The 24,799-nt window shown below is 35.7% G+C and overlaps 4 protein-coding genes across 4 annotated transcripts; 2 read left to right on the forward strand and 2 right to left on the reverse strand.

Moving 5' to 3' along the window:
- Positions 1 to 271: 271 nt before the first annotated feature.
- Positions 272 to 2,660, reverse strand: LOC147569805 (pentatricopeptide (PPR) repeat-containing protein). The gene has a single exon (XM_086656329.1). The coding sequence runs from the start codon at positions 2,520 to 2,522 to the stop codon at positions 381 to 383; it is 2,142 nt and encodes a 713-aa protein (XP_086512455.1). The 5' UTR covers positions 2,523 to 2,660; the 3' UTR covers positions 272 to 380.
- Positions 2,661 to 11,011: 8,351 nt separating this feature from the next.
- LOC147569806 (NAC domain-containing protein 71-like) lies at positions 11,012 to 13,851 on the forward strand. Its single transcript, XM_086656330.1, has 5 exons — positions 11,012 to 11,660; positions 12,101 to 12,381; positions 12,470 to 12,775; positions 12,874 to 13,141; positions 13,225 to 13,851. The coding sequence occupies exons 1-5, from the start codon at positions 11,504 to 11,506 to the stop codon at positions 13,329 to 13,331; spliced, it is 1,119 nt and encodes a 372-aa protein (XP_086512456.1). The 5' UTR covers positions 11,012 to 11,503; the 3' UTR covers positions 13,332 to 13,851.
- Positions 13,852 to 15,393: 1,542 nt separating this feature from the next.
- Positions 15,394 to 19,238, reverse strand: LOC147569807 (uncharacterized). Its single transcript, XM_086656331.1, has 5 exons — positions 19,083 to 19,238; positions 17,112 to 17,247; positions 16,530 to 16,623; positions 15,809 to 15,889; positions 15,394 to 15,725 (listed from the first exon to the last, which is right to left on the reverse strand). The coding sequence occupies exons 1-5, from the start codon at positions 19,189 to 19,191 to the stop codon at positions 15,585 to 15,587; spliced, it is 561 nt and encodes a 186-aa protein (XP_086512457.1). The 5' UTR covers positions 19,192 to 19,238; the 3' UTR covers positions 15,394 to 15,584.
- Positions 19,239 to 20,186: 948 nt separating this feature from the next.
- On the forward strand, positions 20,187 to 23,227 carry LOC147569808 (uncharacterized). The gene is made up of 9 exons (XM_086656333.1): positions 20,187 to 20,649; positions 21,166 to 21,317; positions 21,559 to 21,654; positions 21,765 to 21,827; positions 21,915 to 21,983; positions 22,077 to 22,179; positions 22,265 to 22,339; positions 22,475 to 22,563; positions 22,858 to 23,227. Exons 1-9 carry the CDS (start codon positions 20,316 to 20,318, stop codon positions 23,008 to 23,010), a joined length of 1,134 nt encoding a protein of 377 aa, XP_086512459.1. The 5' UTR covers positions 20,187 to 20,315; the 3' UTR covers positions 23,011 to 23,227.
- The last annotated feature ends 1,572 nt before the right edge of the window (positions 23,228 to 24,799 follow it).

A 24,799-nucleotide genomic window follows, 5' to 3' on the forward strand; every position in this document is an offset into this window, starting at 1 on the left:
ATTGAAGTTGATGATTTGTATTAAACTTCTGCATGTATAGGGACTCAGTTCTGGACTGGTCTAATCTTTCTATGAAATATATAGGCTTCTAAAATGCATCGTAATTTGCTTCACTCATATTTTTTCGAATTATCCGAAGTCCTACTCATTTGCATCAATCTTGTCTGAGGAAAGCCATTATAGTCACTTGAAGCTACTCAGTTTGACATAAAATCAGCTCAAATTAGTCATTCAAACGAGTTATACTTCACCACTCAAGCCAGACAAATTACCTAAATTTGGTAAACGTTTCAAAATTTGATAACTGTAACCAATCCTGCAATTTTGGATACAACATTCATAAACCTAAGAAAATGAAAAATTCATCACTAAAAATTCTTTTACAGCAAAACTGCAGTAGATTGAACACCAGATTTCATCCATGACACTAAATCCTCTCTTGTTGCAGTAAAACAACCAGCTTTCTCTTCACACTGTCTAAATGGTACACCAAGTTTCTTCAAATGTGAATCAATAGAATAAGCCAATCCTTGAGAGAATTTATGAGTTCCAGCACCTGTATAAGCCGAAAACAACTCGGGTAAGTCCTCTTTTCGGTCCATGATTTTCGATAAAGTTTCCATCCATTCTTCAAATGCTGTATAAGCTGCACCAACAGATAATGATCTAAGATTCAATGACCATTCTTCTGATGTTTTTGAATGTAAACCAGGGTATAATCCATAAAGAGTTCCCAAGTAAAGCAACTCATGACCTCTCTCATGGAGATTTCTGTTTCGACATATATCGATCAAGCAATTACAATACGGTCTACGAACTTCTACCACAACTTTGTTCAGTATCTCTTTGAATTCATCTTTGATTTGATCAAAACTTGCTTCTTTTTCATTTAACAATCTAACAAATGAAACCAACTTAGGATTTCCTTTCTCTAAGCAATTAAGAACCATCTCAATTTCTTCATTGTCTTCTTCACATAAAGCAAGAACAGATAATAAACACCCACATAATCTATCATCAGGTTCAATTCCTCTTTCAACCGAAAACTCGAAAACTGTTACTAAATCGTCGATTCTCTTAGCTCTCCCTAAGCATTGAATCAAACAAGTACAACCCATTACATTAAGTTTAATACCAAATTCACTCATTTCATCAAAAAGTTTCATAGCATTATCAACTTTTCCTCCTCTTCCATAAATATTAAGCATTGCTGTATAACTCCAACTATCTGGCCTACATCTTTTTGATTGTTTCATTTCTTCAAACAGTTGTTGAGCTTCTTCTTCTAATCCAAGATCAGCACACATACTAAGTAAAGTATTATAAAGCATGAAATCCATTTTCCACCCATTAGTCTTCATTCTATCCCAAAGTTCTAAAGCATCTTTGCCCCATCTTGCTTTTCCATAAATCTTGATCAGAGCTGTTAAAGTTTTCTCATTTGGTGTTAAACCAGAATCAATCATTTCCTCAAAAAGGGTTCTTGCTAAACCAGGTTTTCCAGCCTTACCCATTGCTTCTAACAAAGTATTATAAACAACTAAGTTAGGTTCAACTTCAAGTGATTTCATTTCTTGTAAAACATATCTAATTCCATCATAATCTCCAGCTTCACCAAACATTTTACCTAATATTGAGAAAGCAATTGGATCAGGCTTCCACCCACTAGCTCTTCCTCTCTCATATAAACTCAATACTTCTTCAACTCTACCTAATTTTGCATAAACATCAAGAATAGCAGAGTAAGTAACTTCATCAGGCATCAAACCAGTTTTATACATTCTTTCAAACCATTCAACAGCTTTATCAAAAAGGTCACACCTTTTTGCACAAGTAATAATGGTGGAGTAAGTGATGTTATCAAGTTCAACATCATTCTCCATCATTTCATTAGCAAGATCTTCAATAAGCTGAAATTGTTTACCAAATCTCAAAGATTTCATAGTAACATTGTAGAAAATTGTCTCAGGAGGAGAAAAATCCTTTTGGGTCTTGAGCCAAGTCAAGAATTGATAAGATTTTGGCCATGGTTTCAAAAAATTGAGAATTGAAAGAGCATTTTCTCTTGTTAATGGTTGTGGGATTTCTTCAAGAACTGATAGGAAAGAAGATTCAGAAGATGGGTCACAATCATTAAGTTTTTTGCAGAAAAGTTTGAGGTCTTTGAGTTGAGGGTTGTAAGAGTAAGAAGGTCGTTTATGGCGTTGAAGTGAGAGAACTGAACGTTTGGGTTTAGAAGGATTAACCCAAATAGACTTGGGTTTAGAGAGAAGATGAGGTTGAGGTTGATCAGAGAGAGTAGTGAGAGAAAGGGCTTTTAGTTGTTCAGAGAGAGAAGGGTTTTTTTCTTGGGAAGAATTTGGAGGAGATTGAGTTGAGTTACATAGAATGGTAAACCTTTTCTTGATTGGGTTTCTGAATCTGTGAGGAGAAGAAGAAAAGAAGTTAGTGGGTTTCTTATTAGGGTGAGAAATAGTGAGATGAAGATCGAGAGTTGTTGAAACTGTAGAAGATGAAGCCATGATTTTAGTGAGATTTTAGAGAGAGTGAGAGGGAAGAAGAAGTGAAGAACATTATCCTGTTTGTGGAGATATTTCGTATTGAGTTATCCAGTGCTACGCAGTGTCGCATTAGGCTACTACATAAAATATTTTTATAGGCCCTCCAATTCTATAAGCAATTCAATCCTATCATATAGGCATTCCTAGTTGGGTGCATCTATAGATGCCCTCTCTTTTTTTTATTTAGGCCCGTTCTCGCTCTCAGCGCCCACACAGACTGCTTTGTCCACCGGTCTCGAAATTGTTTTTTTTTATTTAGGCTCGTTCTCGCTCTCAGCGCCCCCACGGACTGCTTTGTCCACCGGTCTCGAATTGCTCAGTCCAAAACTTTTTTTTATTTAGGCCCGTTCTCGCTCTCAACGCCCCCACGGACTGCTTTGTCCACCGGTCTCGAATTGCTCAGTCCGAAGTCCACGAGAAGTGTCACAATCCTATCCTATAGGCATTCCTAGTTGGGTGCATCTATAGATGCCCTCTCTTTTCTTATTTAGGCCCGTTCTCGCTCTCAGCGCCCCCACGCACTGCTTTGTCCACCGGTCTCGAATTGCTCAGTCCGAATCTTTTTTTAATTTAGGCCCGTTCTCGCTCTCAGCGCCCCCACGGACTGCTTTGTCCACGGGTCTCGAATTGCTCAGTCCGAAGTCCACGAGAAGTGTCACAATCCTATCCTATAGGCATTCCTAGTTGGGTGCATCTATAGATGCCCTCTTTTTTAATTTAGGCCCGTTCTCGCTCTCAGCGCCCCCACGGACTGCTTTGTCCACGGGTCTCGAAATTGCTCAATCCGAAGTCCACGAGAAGTGTCAAAAGAGGGGAGCCAAGAGTAAAGGGACGGGGCGCCTATAAAAGCACCCATCCCAATTTTGAAGGAGTGAAATGTGGATGAGTTTGATTAGACTTGAGAAAAGTAGTACAAGAGAAATAACTTTTCATGTAAGCCATGGCAGATGAGACAACAAACTATGGAAATGTCCAACTATGAAGCTTATCACCAATAATTGTTCATTTTTTCTCTTATGGTCTTATTATTCAAAAAGGCAAATAGCTCTCATTATATTGCCGGGTGAAATTTGAGTTCAAAAGTAAATTAGAGCAATAAAGTGATTCAAGTATACTTACAAGTGAATCTAGCTAGTTTAGGAGTGGGTAGGTCAAAAGGTGAAAGATGCTTTAAATAGAGTGTTGGTTTTTCTATTAAGAGTGTTACATGTACAACTAAATGGTTTACAAGGAATTTATGCCGACGTAATTGCTGAAATTCAAAGAGTGACGGCGGCTTGGTTCATACATTTTACAAACTAGCCTAAAGTGATCAATTTATTAGATTTCATAGGTTTTGCATAAAAGATAATCCGGGTGTTCTTTCTTGACAGTTGAGGATCATCTTTAATGGGTCGAAAGTGTTCATTTCACTCAAAAATGAGTTATTTGGGTGGTATGTAGAAATCATAAACGGAAAACATTGAGATTTGGTGTGAAAAACAATGAGTACGTAGTTTATGACCGAACGATCGTTCGGTCATAATAAATCAAAATAGGTATTATTTGCTTTACTTGATAACACTATTAAAGAGACTACAACAATATTTTCAGGCTATTAAAGAGACTACAACGATATTAAAGAAATAATCGATATCTTTACAACTCACAGTATAAAAGTCATTTGCAATGCGAGTTATTTGTCATGGCCTCATGGGATACCTGTGATATGACACATACTTGTGATACTAAAATTTGTGCGGCTATTCACGTAAAACTGTTTTGTTAATTATTGTTTTCACATCAAATTTGCAAGAAATTAATATATTAAATTGACACCTACGAATATTAGAAAATCGACTAACAAAGTCTTAAATTTGTTGAATGAGTCATTAATCTTTCAACATTTTTCTATGCAGCTTAACTATTCTCACACCTGAATCCACATCATCTCAAATGTGACGCTCTGAATGCTAATGTGAAACAACCCATTTTGGAATTCAAACTTGGTGCATGCTATGGCATATAGAGTATCAAAATGAGTTAACTATAGACACCTAAATATGTGTGTTGGGTCATAGAGTGAGAGAGAGAGAGGGAGACTGATTGGACATTAAGGACCCACCTTCCACGCCCTTTGTGGGCGATTACATCAACAGACAAAAGAGTTGATGATAATAGACAAATAAGGGCCGAAAGACCCAAACAAGTAGTAATCATATCTCACAATAATGTGTTGATAATGTTGTCCCTTTTCAATTCCCTTTCCCTATGAAAAATTACAAACATCTACAGTTTTTTACATATTTATTCAAACTTGTTGTTTTTTTCAGCTTCCAATTCATACTTGTTCATCAAACTATTGCCCTTGTAGTATTGGAAAGTGGTCTAAATTCTAAACTATGACTTAACTTTGTTTTGTCAAAAGGAAAAAAAGAGTGTCGTTATTGGTATTATTAGTGTTGTTTGGGTCGTTGTTTTAGATGTAGAAACGTATTTCATCAACACAAGTCCTTAAGAGTTTCATGTTATAATTCAAAAGCTATGGTTATTTCCGATCTTTTAGGTTAATGGAAATTGGTAAAGAGAAGGCAGCCCAAGGATGTGTTAAAGACTATTCCCTTGATTCCTTTTTCTTGACCTTTGGGCAATATTATTGGGGGTATTAGACTTGCTTGCAAAGATTAACCTACAAATGAATTTTCTTAGACAAACTGATGTAGATTGTTGCGGAAGCGAAATAACTTTGGAATCCATTACTAAAACTAAAGAAGAAACAAGAAATAACTAACGATAAATTAAAATAATTGTAAAGAAAGAAGATGCAATCAAGAGGTTTGTTTATAATTCAATTCAATGTCTTACAAGATAAACTGGGCTTCTTTTATATAGAGATTATGCTTTCCTAATTAGACTCAAAGTGGGAAATAAGATAACTACTAATATTACTTTCCTTGATTGCTAATATTAATAAACATAGAAACCCTAAATAATAAAATAGGAAACTTATAATAATATAACTTCTAGGCAGTTAGGCCTATAGTTGGAATAGCCGTGAGGCCCATAGGTGGATGGCCGCCATCATACTCCCCCTCCGTGGAACAACTTGTTCCCAAGTTGGTGTCTTCATAAATTGGCTCGTCCGGAAAAAATGGATAAATATCGGAAACATTAAAAGTGTTGGAAATATTGAAATCTGATGGAAGATCAATCACGAACGCATTATCATTGATTTTGTGGAGAATCTTGAATGGACCAAATTTCTTTTGGCCGAGCTTCTTAAAAGTACCTACGGGAGTTCGTTGCTTGGAAATATAAATCATGACCAAATCGCCTTCTTTGAAATCTTTATGAACACGATGACGGTCGGCGGACGTCTTATACGACGAATTTGCCATAGAAATATTATGACGAACCTCATCATGTAAAGAGAGGATATGAGAAGCGAAGGTGTCGGCCATTGGGTCGAACTCGTCAATAGAAGGAAGAGGGACGAGATCGACTACATGGTTCGGCCGAGATGTATACACTATCTCGAATGGCGTCTTCCTCGTAGTACGGTTAACGGTGCTATTATAAACGAACTCTGCATGAGGAATAGCGGTTTCCCAATTGACACCCCTATCTTTGATAATACAACGAAGTAGGTTACCAAGAGAACGGTTGACAACTTCCGTTTGTCCGTCACTTTGAGGGTGACATGTACTACTGAAATTAAGCTTAGTATTGAGTCTCTTCCACAAAAGCGCCAAAAGTGGCTTTGAAATTTCACATCTCGATCAGAGACTATACTTTTAGGTAACCCGTGAAGACGAACAATCTCCCAAAAGAATAAATTAGCAATATTAGAAGCATTGTCAGTTTTCTTGCATGGAATAAAGTGAGCCATCTTGCTAAAACGATCAACGACGACCATAATTGAGTCTCGTTCTTTCTGGGAACGGGGAAGACCAAGAACAAAATCCATAGATAAATCCTCCCAAATAGTACCCGGAGTTGGTAATGGTAAGTAAAGGCCTGAATTTTGTGTTTTGCCTTTACTTGATTGACAAACATAGCAACGCTCTACAATACGGGAGACATCTCTTTTGAGTTTAGGCCAATAAAATCTTTCGGAAACTAACGTGAACGTTTTGTCACGTCCTACGTGGCCCTCGTTGTGTAATTCTCGAATAATATGTTCCCGAAGAGAAGAGATAGGAATACATAACTGATTACCACGAAATAAATAACCGGAAGAGATAAAGAACTCACCTGAAGAACGATTTTGACTGCATGAATCCCAAATTGTACCAAAATCGGGGTCATCTTTATATTGGTCGGGTAAGATCTCAAAACCCGGAACGTGAACGGTCATAGTGGTTAATAGACTAGCTCTCCGACTAAGGGCGTCGGCCACGGTGTTAGAAGACCCGGATTTATGCTTGATAACGAAGTTAAATCGTTGAATAAACGAAATCCATCTCATATGCATAGGGTCCGCGGTTCTTTGATCGTTAAGTGTTTGTAACGCTTTATGGTCCGTATATAGGACAAACTCGACCCCGAGGAGAAAACGTTGCCAATGACGGAGTGCTCGGTAGAGAGCATAAAATTCGGATTCATAGACCGTCCACTTTCGTCTTGCGTCTCCCAATTTTTCACTCATAAATTCAATAGGTCTTTTATGTTGAGATAGTACTGCTCCAATACCTAAGCCTGAAGCGTCACATTCCACTTCAAAAGGTTTGGAGAAATCTGGGAATGCCAAAACTGGAGCTGAACATAATCGTTGTTTAATTGTAGAGAAACTATCATCTTGTTGGGGTCCCCATAAAAACTTACCCTTTTTTAAGCAATCAGTAAGTGGTGCCATAACTGTACTGAAATCCCGTATAAAACGTCTGTAAAAAGAGGCCAAACCATTGAAACTACGAACTTCGGAAGGTGAGGATGGAATAGGCCACTCAGAAATAGCTCGGACTTTGGCGGGATAAACTTTCATACCGCTTTTACTGATAATGAATCCCAAAAAATAAACTTCATCCAAGAAGAAAAAACTTTTGGGAATATTCATGAATAGTGAGTTTTGTCTCATAACCTCAAAAACTGCTCGAATATGATCTAAGTGATCATTTCTTGATTTACTAAAGATGAGGATATCATCGAAGTAAACGACTACAAACTTGTTCAAAAAAGGTTTAAGAAATTGATTCATGAAACGCATAAAAGTACTAGGAGCGTTAGAGAGGCCAAAAGGCATAACTAACCATTCATAAAGTCCTTCCTTTGTTTTGAATGCTGTCTTCCATTCATCTCCTTCTCGAATCCTAATTTGGTGATAACCTGCTTTGAGATCAATTTTGGAAAAAATTGTAGCCCCTGTTAGGTGATCAAGCATGTCTTCTAAACGAGGGATTGGGAAACCATACTTAATGGTAATTTTGTTGATAGCTCTACTGTCAACACACATACGCCATATACCGTCTTTCTTTGGAACCAAAAGTGTCGGAACTGCACATGGACTAAGGCTTTCCCGAATAAAGCCCTTAGATAATAAATCTTCTACTTGTTTCTGGAGTAACTTATGTTCCTGAGGACTCATCTTGTGGTGAGGTAAATTCGGTAAATTAGCTCCCGGTATAAGATCAATTTGGTGTTGAATATCCCTTAAAGGTGGAAGAGAAGGTGGTGTGATGGAGGGTATAAGATCTTGGAATTCGTCAAGAAGGGGTTTAACGGATGGGTGTGGTGGTCGGTCGGTGGATGATGTGTCTTTGGTTGCTAGCAAGAAGCCGCGAAGTGGGGCTGTTGGTGGTGCGGTTTCGGTAGGGGTAGGTGTCGGTGGTTGCTGTTTTGGCTGCTGTGGTGTTACGGTGGTGGTGGGTTTCGGTTGTTGTTGTTGGTGGTGATCGGTGATAGGTGACACGTTGGGGTGGTGGAGCTGGTTCGGGGTGATGGTGTAGGCTCGGTGCGGTGTAGTGGATGGGACGTCGGTAGGTTTGTTGGCTTGCCGTGATGGAAGTGTTAACCGAGAGATCGGTTTTCTCCGTTAACGGTAATAGTTTAAGGGTACGGTTAGACCAAGAAAACTCGAATATGTTTGCCCGACAATGATATGTGGCGTCGACGTCAAAAATCCATGGTCTTCCGAAAATAAAATGACAATTATCCATATCGACGACGTCACAACAAATTGAATCACGATAATAAGAGCCAATGGAGAACGGGAATGTGCATTGGGTTGTTACCGATAATTCTTTTTGATCAGAAATCCAACCAACTTTATAAGGATTTGGGTGTTCAGTTGTAGGTAGTTTAAGAGCATTGACAAGTCGTTGAGAAATCATGTTCTCTTCACTACCATTATCGATGATGAAATCGCAGACTTTCTTGTTTATTGTAAGTCTTGATTTGAACACTTTATTCCTTTCTGGATGATTTGTTGGAAAAAAAATTTCAGGATTTTGAAGGCTCATGATACCAGCTGATGTAGATTGTTGCGGAAGCGAAATAACTTTGGAATCCATTACTAAAACTAAAGAAGAAACAAGAAATAACTAACGATAAATTAAAATAATTGTAAAGAAAGAAGATGCAATCAAGAGGTTTGTTTATAATTCAATTCAATGTCTTACAAGATAAACTGGGCTTCTCTTATATAGAGATTATGCTTTCCTAATTAGACTCAAAGTGAGAAATAAGATAACTACTAATATTACTTTCCTTGATTGCTAATATTCCTAAACATAGAAACCCTAAATAATAAAATAGGAAACTTATAATAATATAACTTCTACGCAGTTGGGCCTATAGTTGGAATAACCGTGAGGCCCATAGGTGGATGGTCGCCATCACAAACTTTAAAGGTTCTAACATTTACAAGTCTTGATAAGTTAGCACACACATACCATCATTTCATACTATAACAAGCTAAATTAAACAAGATGTGGGACATTTTGTCTCGTAATAAGTTGTTTATGTAAAAAGGCATATGACTAAGTACCAGTTGTGTCCGATCAATAGTTGTAAATCGTGTGAAACATTTGACACATAGTCAGCGTAAAACACGAAAACGAAGAACACGTTAACAGATGGTGTAGAGAAAGGGTATCTAATCTATATATACAGGGGCGGGGCTAGTAAGGGGCATGTGGGGGTGCATGCCCCCACATGCTCCCAAGACCTCTCCTAACACTATCCCTAAACAAAAAGATTTATTCTTAAATGATATTTTTTATTTCTTTTCTAGGTAGCAAACCCACTATTTATTTCAAGTCTACGGAAAAATAGTGTAAAACCCATCGCACTATAATATGATTCTTTAGCCGTGAAGTGAAATATATCGACTATTTTGTAATTTAATTTCTTGGTAAACCTAGTCTAATGAGTAACACGATTTTTTCCTAATCATCTCCTCTTTCATAATAAAATTATTTTTTGGCATAAAATATACATTTTTATTTAGTGTGTTAGATTAATTACCTAGTTTGACTATTTTAGTAACCATTAAATTACAATCAAAAATAAATCGTAAAATATTTTAGTAAAAAACGTTACCGTGTATAGTCAGTTTCCTTAGAAATCAAATAAGATAAAAGCATGAATATATATAATTTATTTACTTTCAGAATTTTGATTGCGTGTAAAGTTCTTCCACGAAAAAGCAAGTGTAGTTATTTTTTGGTTTCCTTTGTATATATTTCTAAATTAAATTGTGTAATTCTTTTTTCTTAAAAAAATTGAACTAAATTACCCTAAAAATATAATTAAGAATATAATGAAATTCACCTACGTATTTCATATATCATTCAAAGAAGATTAAATAGCAATAGGTTGATTGGAAAAAAAATTTGCTAGAGTTTGTTGTTTTCTAAATATAATAACTATAGTGTAGGACGAACCACTTTTATACTAAGTGGTTCCAAAAAGTATTCAATATAGTAAATTAAAATGTTACGGGCTAATACATATTGCTTGATTTATTATTTTATGTGAGTTTCTCTTTTTAAAAGTGCCCCCACAGAAGAAAATTTCTGACTTCGCCACTGTATATATATATAATATTATTTTTTATTTCCTCCAACAAAAGAAGTGGTGATTTTGCTCTTGTTACACTTAAGCGCATACACTTTAAAGCACTTTTTTGAAGGAAAGAACAACCTTTTGTAAAAGCACTCCTTATTAGACCAATAGACAAGCTTATAAGCAAATTAATAAACAATGAAAAAAAGCATTTTTGTCCGACTCAAGATGACGTGTATAAACCCTATATTAACGGTAATTTAATAATTTGGCGGGAACCACAACGATTTTTTACAATGTAAACGGTTCTAGTTCCGGGCCCACAACTTTGGAATTTTGTGTTAATTTTTCAAACAATCAAACTCTTTCTCTCTCTATCTCTCAACCTTTCGGTGTTTTTTTTTGCTTTTGATCTCCTCATCTCTTTACCATTTCTATATAAACAGAATCCCATTTTCTTCTTCTTCAACACTTCAATTGTCTCACCCTTTCTCTCTCTCTCTCTCTCTCTCTCTCTCTCTCTCTCTCTCTCTCTCTCTAAAAACTGTAATTCCATTAATTCAAACACATAAAACATTCACATTTTTAGAAGTTTTAAAGATAATTCAGAAAGTTTTATAATCTGGGTATCAGTTGAAAACAAGTTTTATTTAGATTTTCAAGTTGAATTTGGGATTTTAGGGTTTAAAGGAAGGAAGGGTTTGGGTGTGTTTAATTATAAGAACAAAATCTGAATTTGAAAGAGATGTTACTATTGTGCAATTCTTACATCATCTTTTATTCAGTTTTAGACAAGAAACTTTCTATTTCTCAAAGCTTTTACTATTGGATCTTCCAAATCTTCAATAGATACAGCTTGGGTACTTGATTTCAGCTCCAAATTTGGTCTAATCTCCATCAGTTTTTTCTTTTTTTAGTTTCTGTTTTCTCCGATTTTATTTTCCGATTTTGGAATTAAGATGGGATCTGCATCACTACCACCTGGTTTTCGATTTCATCCAACTGATGATGAATTGGTGAGCTATTACTTGAAGAGGAAAGTAGAGGGACTGAAATTTGATCTTGAAGTTATTCCGGTTATCGATCTTTATAAGTTTGAGCCTTGGGAATTACCAGGTACCCATTTTACCAACTTCTTGATAATTCCAATTAGCAATAAGAACTCATTCGAATGCGTCAACTTCATGAATAGTTTCAGCTTACTCTCCCTTGATATGGTTAATAAATCGTCGAATACTATTTACATTTGTGGAATGCTGAAACAAAGCTTAGACTAATCGGAAGAACATCGTGGGAATAAGATTGAAGAGAACTTTCTTAGGGATTAGTAGTGTTCAATTAGGTCTAATCTATAAGCTAAAACATTTGAAGGTGTACTTTTTAGGGAGGAATCTCACTTTAATCTATTACAAAAGCCGATTTAATCGGGTTTGTTTCCTTCTTTTAAAAAGATAAATTCTAGTTGAACCTAAATGAAAAGAAACTACAACAGTTAGTCTTTCCTAATGTGATTAGTTTAATTGTTAATGAATATTAAATTTTGTTACTACTTTCAGATAAGTCATTCCTACCAAAGAGAGATATGGAATGGTTCTTCTTTTGTCCACGTGATCGAAAGTATCCAAATGGGTCACGAACGAATAGAGCAACAAGAACTGGATATTGGAAAGCCACTGGAAAAGATCGAAAAATAGTAAGCAAGTTAGAAGAAGTTACTGGTTTTCGAAAGACCCTGGTATTTTATCGAGGAAGGGCACCTTCTGGTGATCGAACTGATTGGGTAATGCACGAATATCGGTTATGTGATGATCTCCCTCATGGATCATCTAGTTCTCAGGTATTCTTTTTTACTTTAGTCATTCAAAATTCTCTAAAAACGTTATGAACTATTTGAGTGATGAGTTTACTAAAATTAAATCTTCCAGGGAGCTTATGCTTTGTGCCGAGTAGTTAAGAAGAACGAGAAGATGGGTGAAGTCCAAGGAGAATCGAGTTCCAAGATGATAGGAAGATCTTCTTCAATCGGAAACTTCAATTCGGGAGGATTTCAAAATGAGAATTTGAATACTTACCATGGGACTCCTACTCAAGCTACTAACACTAACAATGGAAGTAACTACTCAACACCTGTAACTTCGCCTTACGAGAGTAGAATGATAGGGGAGTTTGATCCAATTTCGACTCAGACCCGTTCCATAAACGAATGGATATCGCCAAATTTGACTTCAGAGGTACCAAACAAAATTAGTCAAAACTACTTCAAGAACAGAATTAAAACCACCAATGAAGTTCTCAGTATGTGCTTGTTGATTCATTTTAAACATTTCAGGTTTATATGCAAGGCGAAGATTTACTCTCTGAATACTTAAACGGGTCGGAGTTCTTAGACTCGAGAACATCATGGAATCCATGTCAATCTGGTTCTTCTGAAATCTCTCAAGGGCAATCTTACAACATGGACGGAGTTGAGCAAACCGACAAATTGTTCACTCAGAGCAACTATTTGTCGCCTTTTACCGGAGGCATGAACTACATGGGATTCTGCGAAGATTCAACATATTCAAGCTTCGAGAGGAATCTGAACCCATCAATCAACGGTGAGAACTTTTATTCGACGTTCTAAAATGTGTCTACATTATAAAGATTCTTCTGTTTAGCTCATTTGGTGTTATAATTTCAGGGTGTGAAGCTTGGAATCCTGCAGGATCTACTCCTATTTGTAGACAAACCAGTGGAGATGGAATTGAGCTTACTAGTTTATGGGTGCAGGAAGAGATGACTTGGTGATTGAGAGAGATTGGAATCGATCAACTCATCACGGATAATGTTAGAATTGGGGTTTCTAAGATCACACATTTTATCGATTGGTCTTGGTGTATACTATACTATACGTACTTATGTTTCTTTTAGGTTCAATAAGAAAGAAATCCAAGGGCGGTCACTTTTAACGATCGACATTAGGAGATACTTTCATTGTTTGAATAGCTTCGTACGTAAGAGGCATATTTTTTTTTTTTTTTGAATCGTTAAGCGTGTGCCTCGAACCCTTTGAATCGTTAAGCGTGTACGTAAGAGGCATATTTACGTCGTTTTTAGTAGTCATTTTCTCTATTATTTATGGGCTTAGACGTTAAATCAAATTCTTCACAATGCTTACAAGTGTGATGATCACTTTTAACGATCTGCACTTCAATATAGTTTCATTGTGAAGATTCTTAGCTTCTTATGGTTTTACGATGTAAAAGTCATATATGAAGTCTCTGTTATGTCATTATCTCTATTTATATGAAAAATGTCTTATTATCTACTTCAATCTCGTTATAAAATTGAAGTATTGAACTATGAAAATGTGGAGATATTCTAGTAATTTTGCTAATCCTTCACCACTCCATTGAGTTTTAACTCAATTCTATGATAACATGTACTAAGTAAATACACTCAAACTCTATTTAAACTCCATCCGTGATTATAGCGATGGTGAAAAGTATTGAAAAACTATCTTGTTTTGTGAACATTTCAGACTTATTTGTTGAGAGGCACAATCTAAATGGGCTGAGCCAGGTTAACTATAATATATCTCAAAATGTTAGCTATTAGGCTACCTCTAAAGGAAACAACAGGTTCACCTGGTCTTCGAAAACAGTTCAATTTTCCATGAAACTATTGAAAAGACTAGCAAGTTCCAAAAACTTATATGATGGTAAAAGATATAAATTTCTGGAATGTCACTTTAGTAACTCTTTTCAGTGAGTGAGAGAGTATTTTGCTTATTTATTGGAGTCAACTTTTAAAGAAACAAGTTACTTGACTCAGAGCTACGACCGTTAATGTTTGATGAAAAAAATTGTTAAAACCTATTCTTTCAGTAAAATGATTATTATCGCAAAACAGATAAAGATAAAATAAAATTCTTTTTATAAAGAAAAAAAAATTAGCAAAAGAAAAAATTTGAAAATAAAGTGATGCTAAAAGTTCATATTTTTTGAAGTTTTGGAAGTAGAGGTATCATCTAACCAATACAAGTAAAAAAGAATTAGAATTTTGGAATCATATATGATATATGTAACAAAAATGGATATTATAACGAGTAACGAAGGGAACAAGAAAAACTAGACACTCTGGACAAAAATCTTATGTGGTTTACCGTGATTCGCGACATTCCATGAATCTAAATCATCGGAAGCACGAATCACAACAAACCAAATTATATTTCTGCCCATAATCTGTCGGTTTTTTTCTTCTCCTATCATTATAACATCCCCTTTTCAAAAACTAATTTTATATGATGAAAGTTTAGAATAGTATGTATGATTTACATAGATATGCCTTTTCTAGCCTTATTACTAAAATCATATAGATCAATAAAGAGAGAATCTTAGGGAAGGGACTCATCACTCAGAGGTCCTTTTCTGCAACATAAACTATATCTAAAATGTATTCTCTCTTTGGTTTTTCAAAAGCTTCCTCGAATAAATTCTCCGTCCCGCCCGTCTAGTCCCCCCATGTCCCATGAACTAAAAATATATAATCCCCTAGGCAAGTAAATGGTTTCCTTCTTTGTCAGGCAAAGGAAAGGGATAAAATTCAAACCCATACTTATAAAAACACCGTCCAATTTACGTGTCTTTTCAACTTTTGTCCGAAAAGTTCATGCCTCAATCTTTGTCCCAATTTTTAGTGATCACGTATGCTCTAGCATCGTTGTGTTGCTCGAAATTGTTGCCTCTATTCATTCGCAAAGTTACTTCCCCAAACCTACCAACCGTCGGGTTGCTCGAAAGTTGAAAATTCTTTCGGGGGATATACTTAGATTCAGATACGTTTAGTAATTATAGTTTGAACACAAAAAGAGGTGAATTTCAGTCTTTTTATAGGTAATAATCCAGCAATCAACAACCATCATTGGCAATCTTAAGAAATCATTCGCTTCAGCAGCAGATTAAAACATCTTGTACATGAACATTTTAAGAATTTTACTCTATTTTATTTGCTAAGATACCTGAACAAGCATGAGGATGGTGCAGATTACTATTTGATCGATCAAATTGTAGCTTCAATTTCAGAGTCAGTTTCGATGGGCTCTGGCACATCAATGTTCTTTCGACCTCTCAACCTTGACGAAACATTATCAATGGCGGAATTCAACTGGCTTATCTTTGCATTTAGAATCTCTCTTCTCTTCTGTACTCAGAAAGAAAATTCAAATATTGAGAACACATTTGTTGATCGAAATCTTAAGCGGCATTTTAAAGGCAAATTGTTACCTCGAAACCATCATCATAGTAAATTGGGCGCTTAGCTCGGCGAAATCCATCTTCATCCTCATTAAGAAGAGATCTCCTGATCTGATTGAAGGAACATTAGAAAACTAAGAAATCAAACAGATAACAAAAATTGTATCAACTTTTCAGCTAAGCAAGTGGGCCAGGATCTTCTTAGATTGGAGAATGCCTGACCCCGACCCACCTATCTGAGCCATGTAACTCAGTCGAGTTTTTACTAACTCTAGGATATGTATATCCCGTGTGTGTGTGTGTGTGTGTGTGTGTGTGTGTCTAGGATATGTATATCCCGTGTGTGTGTGTGTGTGTGTGTGTGTGTGTGTGTGTGTGTGTGTGTGTTCGACATGGAACTGGCTCGGGCTACCCCCAATCCGATCCCCAAGTTACTTGGGTGGATCAGCCAACTCCAAACTACTTTGTTTTTGCCGGGAAAAACACATAAGCTAACAGAACTTCTAGCAAAATTTGGATAAAATAGAATATCTCGTTAAACCATTAAATCTAAGTGAATATCTTATAGTCATTAATGTTGGAAATGATTCTTGTTGATGATGTTTTCCATGACAGAAAGGAGTCTCTATATTACTGGATTTTTAAACAGATAGTCATGGAACCACACCAAAAGGACTGTGAATAGATTAATGCATCAGATAGGAAAGATAAAATAACAATGTGGAAGCTTGCAACAATGAAACCAAGTTACCTGTGGAGCAAAGATATATGCAAGAGTTCCTAAAACTGCACCTCCAAGAACAAAACCAGCAACAAAATCACCACCTCCACCTCTCCTATCATCACTTGGATATCGAAAAAAGATGATTTATTGAGAGAATTCATCTAAAGATGTAACTTAAATACTGGCTATGAGATTTTCAAATTGAAAGTGGGGTATATACTCAATACCCATTGAAGGAGTGAGTCAGAGAACACAAAAAGTGGTTCTCATAAGATTGTCAAATCGAAAAAAAAGTTGAACGCAGTTGGGAACATATACACATTTGCGATAGTAATATATAACATGGAGCAACAAGTAATCGACAACTATTGCTATGAATATAACTCAAATGTGAGGCAGGGGGGACTTAAAATTGCGAAGTAACAGATAACAGCTACTAAAAGGGAACTTTACTATCTTACAGATTGGTATATTATATTTCTTTCCCTAAAGCTACCATACTATTAATATAAAATTTTCAATCACTCTCTTAAATCACATCTATTCTTCTAAAAATAGTAAGAGTAATTACTAATTGACTAAACTTCAAACTAATAACATAATACGTACGAGTATTCAGCACAAACGGACAGTTTCTTATTTGTTCCTGGCTGCTTTGTTTTTTGTTGAAATGTCAACCTTGATGAGTTCCCAAAGAAGTTTCGCTTTGTAGTCCATGGTTCTTGCTGCTTGAAATGGGATCCACCTACATCCAACAAGAAACCTCGTATTCAGCATAGAAGAGGGCAAAAAAGCACTAGGAAAATCTGAAACAGTCCAACTACTTTCCTATTAAACCTAAATGCAAATCCGGTATAGTGGGAATTCTTAAAGAACTTTGCAATTGGTTTTCTACTAATAATAGAAGTCAAACAAGACATCATGCACTCAACCACAAAAAGTGAGCCCAGAACATGCAAGAGAGCTTGCAAGGGATCATAAAAAGATGTCACAACTAAAACATGAAAAAGGTTCTTGCCGTATCTAGGTTCTTGGTAGCTAGTCTCAACCACCCATGCTTAATACGTCATTAAATATCTCACCACGTGTTGGAAAACTCCTTACAAACTCAGCAATCATGTTTAAGAAAGGCCGAAACGGTAAGCAATTATTTTAGTTTATCTCTCTAACCACTGCTAGAAACCCCTACAAATTTAATGTCACGGATTGATGATGAACTCTTTGATCATCAAAACAGAAAAAACTAATCCTTAAAAGGGTGTGGGGGGAAGACTAAGTTAATCCAATTAGGTATTATTCCCAAAGTTAAAAAGGCAAATTACGTGTGTAGGACATCACAGTTTGACCATTTCCTCCTTATTTGGTTGTTCATCAGCGTTTTTAACGTGCCGTCAATATTCACACCATTATTGGAAGTAATAACCTAAACTCTATGCTTTAAAAGTCCCCGCCTAGGCATTGCCTGGGCGCCGATCACACGCTAGTCCCCATGTGGCCGCTCGACTAGGGTCAAAAGTTCTAGTCCTTTTAGAGAAGCGATTAACCCGGCGCCTAGAGCCGACTAGCCTACTCGGCTAGGCCTCGAGTTACTCGTTCATGGGCCAGTTAGGTTTTTTTTTTAGAAACGAGGTTTTCCTAAATCTAGGTTTTAAGGGTTTTCCCTTCACTCCTTCAATAAGAACTAGCTCCAATCCTCCATTGCAAGTAAAGTTTCTCTCTCTATCATTATTTTTCTTCTCTTTACCTCTCTAACTCTCTAAGTAAGTTCGACCTTGTTTATTATCTCTCTCTCTATACTCTAATTGTTTCTACATCTTGTTCTTATCTCTTAGTTGATTTTATTTATAATTTTGTATTTCTAATGTATAAACCATGTTTATAATGATAATAATTTATATATAATATATGTAATTATATATATACATATATATGTATTTATATTTTAAGTTTAACCGATGAAATTCGACTGGTCCCGTTGTCATCCCGCCTGGTAGCTAGGCCAGGGTCGACCGACTAGTCCCGATTTCCGACTTTTCGAGCATAGCCTAAACTACATAAAGAGTTTTTAACAATTTCACGATGAGCAATATACACGCATCTTTTTTGAGTCTTAGGCCTCACAAACACTCCCTTTTTAGCCAGTGGGTTTTCATTCTCATATCCTAACACCATACTTATGAAAGAATCAAGTAAACAACATTTGGTGAATATTAATTGAATTTAATGAAACTGAATCAAGTTGAATTAGGTTCATGGAACAAAGAGATTCAATATAAGAAGAAGAAGGCAATCAGATTAGATTAGATTATAAGTAGAGCTAAAAATGATCCCTAATTCAAGTTGATTTGTTTGGTATTATTAGACTAATAATATCTGAAAATAAAAACAGATATAAATCAAAAAGATTTTACAGAAATCAGTATTATCACAAGAGAAATTTAGACAAAACTATTAACGGATGAAATGATAGTAAGAACAGAAACTGTTCCAGTAGAAAACCCTAGATAATAATCAGATTAGTTCAGGTAAGAAGATCCACCAATTGAGAGGAAAATACTGTTTGAAGTAAGAAGACCTAACCGGTGATCGTAAGAGCTGTTCCTGAAGTCGCCATTGAAATGAAGAGTGAAGTGACGGGCAATCCGATGTGAACTGGTTCTTCTTTATAGTGTGAGAAGATCTCCGACATCAGATGTCCGGATATCTTTATGGGCTTAAGGATAAAACAGAACAATTCAGCCCAATCCAATTGTTTATCTATTTATTAAATAAGGAGAAAGCTATGGGCACCAACAACAATAGCACTGGGAGTGGCCAGACCCGTTCAATTTACCCCAATACCTATAATCTATGGCTCATGGATTTTCATATCAAACCTTGGAGTTTCAGAATAAAGAGCGAGTGCCGGACCACTACACCAATTAGTAGTCGACGTCACCATTTACAGCTACTTACCAAAAGATGAGTTGCTGAGACAGTCAAGGCAAACGTACAACAATTGCGCAATTTTAACTCTGGGTGTACAAATATTTCTACTTTTAACGACAAGTTATCATTTTTTAACACGTATATTTGTTGTGAGCAAATATTATGAATTTATATTTACATTAATGTGATCTTCGTGTTTCTTCTCACTGAATTTGTTGATTTTATTAACTTTTCAAAAAAATTTAGGAGCGGACCTAATCATCGTGACATTGTGAATTATCGTTTTAAGAGTGCATAAAATCATTTGTGTGCCCTCATTAAATATTTTTTTTGTGTCATTACATAACTATTTTGTAAGCATAAAGTCTATGTCTATTTCAATATGCAAAATATTTTCATTTTCATTAATATTATCACGTGAAATCATATATGTTCACATAGTTAGAAAAACTAAGAATTTGATGTCATATAGTATTTAACTACGAACTTTTATCAACTAACTCTTAAAGAATTCGATAATATTACATGAATCAAAACTTTGAATTCAACTCTACTACATTGTTAATGAAGAAAAATAATGGGTTTTCAAAATAGGACAATTGCTAATGAAGAAAAACATAGTAAAATATTACTAACATCTTTAGAGATACAAAATCCATTAGATTCTTTTTGAACGGGATCTCGAGGAAAGATCAACGGTTTTAATCTAAACTTTCAGGGGCTTCACGTTATCTATCCAGAATTTATAAAATAAATAAACCAGAGTCTCGTTCTTCAAGAGAGACAGAGAAAGAGATAGACACCAAAAGACTCCAAACCCATGGCCAATCCTCACTAACCCAACCCAAATATCTTCTTACCCAACTTAATTAAATCAGTTTAGTAATGGAAATTCCATTAATTTCTCGATTTCGAAATCCATCTCTTTTACAACTTTCATCATCATCTTCTTCTTTCAGAACTACTACTTCTTTTATAGTAGTTCCAAATTTATCTGTTAGAAAACAGAGGAAAAGGGTTAATGGAATTAGGGCTGCTACATCAAAAGGAGATAGTGAAATAGATGGTGGAGATAGAGAAGGAAGAGGAGGATTAGGATTTTCAGCCTCAGGTCCTGGAATGGAAGTTACAACTTTTAATGATAGTTTTAGTAGTAGTGATTCTGAGTTTCTTGTTTGGGACAAATTAGGAGCTTTTATAAGACTCAGCTATGGAATTGGTAACTTTATTTCTTTTTCTCTGTTTTTTCAATCCTTCATTTTAAATTTTATACAAAAATGATCAATTTCCTAATGTTATTAACTTAAAAGAATCTTAAAATTGACTTCAATTGGATTCAAGAATGTTTGTTTTTATTTAACTCGTGTTTTCTAACTCGAATCAATGGTGATTTGAGCTGATTTTGAGTCCAATTAAGTCAAACAATTTAGATTCAATCGCGTAAGACTTATTTCATAGCAATATTTACTATCAAACAATTAGGTTGTGCCTCAACTCGAACTTGTAGTCTAGGGTAGTATTATTTCCCGGCATGTCATTGAGTTTGTGTACTTCTCGCTTCCCCTACGAAATTTTCCCATCCAGAGAAAGAAACGGAAATGCTAAGTTCCGATATTAATTGAGGACTTAACTAAAGAGCTTGACCTTTGGAGTTCCAAAATCTATTTCCGCACCACCGCAAACTTAAGTGTTTCCTTGTCGGTTTATTGTTTTGGTATGTTGTGATGGAATTCAGGTATATATGGTGGAATGGCTCTAGCAGGAAGGTTCATATGTTCTGTCTCGGGAATTGATTCCTCGGGAGGATTTAACTTGTCGTTAGATGCCATTCTTGAAGGACTAGGATATGCCGCTCCTCCAATTATGGCTCTTCTCTTCATACTCGACGTATGTAAATATCACATTATCATCAACTCATCTTAGTTAGTTTTCGACTGTTTGGTTTTTCCTCTTTCATTTGTTTCAAGCTAGTAAGCAGTTCTTCTTTTATCAGTACTATTGTTTCTTGTACAAACAACCAGAGATTAGAGAAAATCTCGAGTATTTTTATCCATATAAAGTCGATTTTCATATGTTTAAACATAGCTTTTAATTCTGAATGAAGGGTTTGATTGAAATGTGAAAACAGGATGAAGTTGTGAAGTTATCGCCTTATGCTCGCGCCATTAGAGATGTAGAGGACGAGGAGCTCCGAAGCTTCTTCTATGGAATGTCGCCATGGCAGGTATTAACATTCAATCTTTGTGTAATAGTTAATTGGTAACCCACCTTAGGTTTAAAGGCTTTTACCAAATACAAGAAACAGGTTTTTAGTGTTGCCAAATGTTGTTGCAGTTCATTCTCATTGTTACGGCTAGCTCTATCGGGGAGGAGCTTTTCTATCGAGCTGCTGTTCAGGTAAGTCATAATAGCTTTTATTCGTGAATAATAACAACACGTACTCCATTAAAAGAATAGTAGTTAAACAAGTTTCAACTTGGGTAGGGAGCATTATCTGATATTTTCTTAAGAAGCACGGAACTGATGAAAGATGCTCGAGGAATTGCATCTCTGGTAATACTCTAAAGCCATTCTCTTATGTTGCTCCTGTTTCATGCTAGGTCAATAGCTATCACCTTTACGTTTTTATGTCTTGAAACTATGCAGACTGGTTTGCTGCCACTGTTCGTCCCATTCGCACAAGCATTTGCAGCCGTAATTACAGCTGCTCTTACAGGTTCACTTTATTATGTAGCTGCTTCTCCAAAAGGTGATTATTTCAGTACAAATAACTTGATCTTACCACATCTTATTCTTTTATTATACTAAGAGATTATGCTTCAATTACCTTTCAGATCCTACTTATGTGGTAGCATCAAGCTTACCATCATCTCGCTCTAGTCGTAACGATCTCAAAAAGCTTTTTGCAGGTCCTTTTCTTGTCTCTTCTTCCATGACTGTCTCCTTATATCTTGTGTGCACAAATTGCCGCGAGAATGAAAAGAACAATACTCAAATTTTTTCGCTTTATACATAAATTATGTCATTGTTGTTTTCTTGTGCAGCTTGGTATGAAAGAAGGGAAATGAAGAAGATATACTCGCCCCTCCTCGAAGGAATTCTAGCTCTTTACCTCGGCTTTGAATGGATTCAAGTAAGTTTAGCTTCTCTTAGTATCTCAGACTTGGGGAATGTTTCAATCCCGACTTCTTTGAGTCTAAATCATTTGCATATGACTCCGTTCGAAGATAATGTGGTAAACTAGTAATTCCTCCATCTAGATACAAAAAAAGTCTTACTGAAATGGGTTCTAAAGTTTTCAGTGACGCGAAATAAACGAATAAAAATAATAACTTTCTGAAATCTAACTCGGGTGTCTGAAATTTGTAATCATATAGGCACCCCTAAGTCAAAGTTGGTAATGTTATTTCATTTCATTATTTTGCAGACAAATAACATTCTTAGCCCGATTATTACACACGGGATATACTCAGCGGTTATATTGGGACACGGTCTTTGGAAGATTGACCATCATAGACGAAGATTACGTAAAAGAGTACGACAACTTAGATCAGAAAGAAGATATTCAGATAAACTGTGAAGGAGGTGAAGAATGGCAGCTAGCTTATATAAACAAGTCATAAAACTACCGAAGAAGCTCGGTAAGACGATAAAGAGTGAATTCTGTAAATTACTAGGTAGAGATAGCAAGTAGCTTGATTACATATTACAACATAAAGTACTCACAGTATACCAAATTAATATTATATTGTATACCCAAATGAACCATTTTTGTATATGAATTTACTTCTTGACAATTGTTTTGCTTAGATAAGACTATCCTAATTCTTACATATATTGCACACATAGTTCAAAAAAAAAGTGTATTACACAGGAGTATGGCAGGAAACATGCCCCATTGCCCTGTCTTAGGGTACTTCAATGTACACTTATAAAAGGCTAATAAAAAACAAAACAAAAGTGGTCTGACAGCCCTCTTTAAACAATCTGAAGTGTCTAATCTGGATAGAGCCTAGGTTTCACATGCCTTTTTTCTCAATATGTCCTTGTGATTTTTATGGTACCTAGACTCTGGGCTGTATCCTTTCCAAAGTGTACCCCATCATTGACCTAAGTGTCCAAAACCCTTTCTTTCTCTGTCTCTCTCTCTCTTTCTGTGTCCATTTCTATCTGTTCACCAAAGTGGGGTTCAAGACTGTCCATTCCTCTCTTTACTTTCTCTTTCTATCTTGAGTTCTTGACAACTACATGTGGGTATATTTATATTGGCCCTATTTATATATGTGGGGAAGTAGTTAGTAGGGGGAGAGATCAGAGATGATTCTTTGCTTGTGTTGGAAAACCAAGAGATGAAATTTAAGGCTTTTGCACAAGGCATCTCTCCCTCCCACCTGTAGACATGAGGAATCCATGCAGTATTAACTTGTCATTCTCAACATTATCACACTGTTTTCTCACAATAACCAACAAGGCGACAATAAAATTATAAAACACCTAAAAATCATTTGTGTATTATAGGTTTATCCTAAGGTTCTTTAGAGGATTAGTACACGAGCGTTTGTCATAAGTCAATGCCTCAGTACTCTAACAACGACACTTCACCCTCGACACTAACTGAACGGATTTCTGTCGATGACATTCGTTCTGCTCGTTCTAGTAGCAGTGGGCTATTTTAACGACAATTACAAATTGTCGACAAACAAAAGGTTCATTGTTGGAGTTTTAATAGGTCAACTAATTCCATGGTTACACATACGCACATATATAATAAAGTTTCAGAGTTTAATTATACTTCGAGAAAATTAAGTACTATCAAGATTGTGTAGTAGACATGAAATTTGCCAAGTAGCCAGCATAATTACAGCATAATTGCAGTCTTTTGCTTTTATCTTTGTTTCACTTAGTTTAGTTTTATTCTTTTAGTACTTTCTTTTAATTAAATACTACTATAATCCGATATTAGCTTACTATTAACAGGTGTTTCAACTTGACTCCCTTTTTTAATAGGAATATATCTAACCGTAAACCTCTCCTATTATGTCTATCAAAAGTTAATTCATGGACCTAATTTTTATACAATGTTCTTCTGATCATATAGACCATTCCTGCAAAACCTTATAAAACTATAAGACTCTATTGTCTTCAATAGCCACACTCAGGCCACACTCCCTTCGATTACTAATAAGATATAAATGTATTATAATTTTAGAGCATGTTGGTTTTGTAAACTGAAATTCCACGGTAAACAAAGAAAATATTAAATCCATCTCGAATGGGTCCATCCGAAATTTTTTTTTTATCTTCAACTTAAGAGAACTGAAGTTCAATACTAGTTAAGTGCAAGTCTAAAATTGCATTACTTTAACTAA

Source organism: Eschscholzia californica, unplaced genomic scaffold (genome assembly GCF_041429995.1).
Source record: "Eschscholzia californica isolate CP2 unplaced genomic scaffold, dmEscCali1.0.p SCAF_1, whole genome shotgun sequence".
NCBI classification, from domain to species: Eukaryota; Viridiplantae; Streptophyta; class Magnoliopsida; order Ranunculales; family Papaveraceae; genus Eschscholzia; species Eschscholzia californica.